This window comes from Engraulis encrasicolus, chromosome 24, assembly GCF_034702125.1.
Source record: "Engraulis encrasicolus isolate BLACKSEA-1 chromosome 24, IST_EnEncr_1.0, whole genome shotgun sequence".
Taxonomy (NCBI): domain Eukaryota; kingdom Metazoa; phylum Chordata; class Actinopteri; order Clupeiformes; family Engraulidae; genus Engraulis; species Engraulis encrasicolus.
Genome location: NC_085880.1, coordinates 2,883,795 through 2,886,294, shown reverse-complemented (window position 1 = coordinate 2,886,294; position 2,500 = coordinate 2,883,795). Strand labels below are relative to the sequence as shown.

General features: G+C 46.1%; 1 protein-coding gene across 1 annotated transcript in view; it reads left to right on the top strand.

Annotated features, from left to right (window-relative positions):
• sptlc3 (serine palmitoyltransferase, long chain base subunit 3) overlaps positions 1-2,500 on the top strand; it is a 58,343-nt gene that overhangs the window by 38,816 nt on the left and 17,027 nt on the right. The window contains exon 9 of the mRNA XM_063192218.1: positions 1,986-2,112. Within this exon, the coding sequence (XP_063048288.1) occupies positions 1,986-2,112 (127 nt within the window). The remainder of the gene's footprint in view (positions 1-1,985; positions 2,113-2,500) is intronic.

The following is a 2,500-nucleotide window of genomic DNA, read 5'->3' as shown; positions in this document are numbered from 1 at the left end:
GAGAAACACTATCTTTGATGTACCTGAAAGTTGACATACCGGTAGTCAGGTAAACCAGTCCCTTGTTTTATGATGCATTTAAAAAAATAAAAAAAAGGTTTGTACACTCCTTTGGATTTTTTCTTCTTCAAGTTCTTTTTTTCTTTTTATTCGTTCAACGGCATGATGATGTTTCGACCTTGTTGTCTTCCTTGGAGTCACCTTATATAATAAACGTTTCCCATTTTTAGTACGGCGCTTCATTTCATTCTTTGCTGCATTGAGAAACTTTTTTATTTCCTCAGGGGCAAGACTCTGAACTGAAGTTTAAAATTATTGGCTATGGTGGTGACAATTAAAAGACTGCACTCTATAAGCCTGCTGCCTGCCTGCGTAGCACGATTTAAAGGTTGCACACAAAGTCAATATCATCCCTCACCAACACCCCCTCTGTTTTGCTAATTGGTCTGGTAAAGCTGAGCCAGCCAACCCAACTGTGTAGAGGAAATAATTAAAAGGCAATGCATATAGTAGAGACCAGCTACCTGTATTAGCTTAGACTTGAAACCTTGTACATCTTTTTTCATACTCACATTATCTTCTTCTGCAAAGATGCAAAGAAGCTGAAGTCAAGCTTGCCAGCTTGTCAAGTCGACCCAGACTACCACACGAGATATTAACTGAATGGAAGGTGACCACCTTAGACGTAGCTCAGACTCCTCATGTTATACTCTTTGTGTACCTTATAAGTACATACTAGTAGTATACTGTCATAGTCCCTATTTTTTAACCTCTTTGCGCAGCTGGGCCTGGCGGCAGGCGCTTTCACTCATTGCTGGGAAGACTCGGCTACATCCTAACATGCCTATGACATTACAGAACTATGTAATAGATTAAATCTGAGTCATTGCAATTGTTGTGATAGTAAGGTTATTATAATATATGCTCTACACCAGTGTTTCCCAACCAGGGGTACGTGTACCACTAGGGGTACGCGAGCACACTGCAGGGGGTACTTGGAAAAATATAATTTTAACAAATGCATGGATCATAGTCACACTGGAATAGAAAAAAAGCGATGTAAAACACGAGTTAGGGGGTACTCGTGGTACAACGAAAAGGCTTGGGGGTACATGAGACAAAAAAGGTTGGGAATCACTGCTCTACACAATGGAGTTAACGTCCTTGGCAGGCACCTCAGATGTAGCCTGGCTCTCACGCAGACCCTTCGTGCTTCGTGCATCTTCGTTAAACTTTGTGAGCTCGCACGAGGGTCTGGAAATCTTAGACGAGCCCAAACGGCATCCGATATTTCATGGTCGGTCCAATCAGAATCGCAGGGTGAGATCGAGGGGCGGGGCATATACAAGTCAGTGGTTGAAGTAGTAGTGATTCAAAAAAAGCCACGTGAATTCTCCAATCAGGTTTGAGCTGTTTTGAAAACACCCACGCCTTTCCAGAGCTAAGCGATTGTCAATGTTCCAGATGGTTGGTAACAACCATCGTGTGAGAACCAGGTTACCTCAGATGCTCCTGGAGGGCTACAGCACCTGCTGCCCATGGGCACCTCATTGGTGACACCTGCCATACTCACTTGTTTCCTGTTGGCACTGCATTGGTGATAGAGTGTAGTGGAAAGCACGCACATCCAGCAAAAAAGCATCCGCAGGTGCAAAATAAAAAAACTGTCACATGTAGATCGAAACGTTGCTCCAAATAAATTAAGTCTTTTTCAAGCAGTGTGCAGATCCTTTCCCGCTCCTACACTGCATTGGTGATACCAAGGGCCACTGATAGCTTTGACTGGGCCCAGGACAAAGTCATCTGAAAGGGCCCGCCCACACCCAATCCATACAATGTAATGTGGGTCCAATTCTGGGCCTCCTCTCTCCTTGGACCCGGGGCAACTGACCCTCCCGTCTGTCCCCCCGTATCGTCTTCCCTGGTGACACCTGTCATACTCACTTGTCTCTTCCTCTGTTCTGCTGTTCTTCTCTAACTCCCAGGAGCTGGTGAACTACCTGCGCTCCTACTCGCACAGTGCGGTCTACGCCACCGCCATGTCCCCACCAATCACGGAGCAGGTCATCAGGGCCATGAAGTGCATCATGGGAGCAGACGGCAGCAAAGAGGGTGAGTGGAGGGAGACGCGTGCACATGCTTGCACACGCACGCACGCACGCATGCACACACACACACACACACACAGACACACACACACACACACACACACACACACACACACACACACACACACACACACACACACACACACACACACACACACACACACACACACACACACACTCTCACATACACACTCACACACACAATGTACAATCACAACTTTGTCTTCTCCACCAAAGACTGTGAGCATGAACTGCACAATGAACATGGCGTGTGTTGCTTTAGAACTGTGTGATGTGGCTAATAAATGTCACATCCGCATACAGTGCACGAGCACACACACACACACACACGCAAACACACAAACACACACACACACACACACACACACACA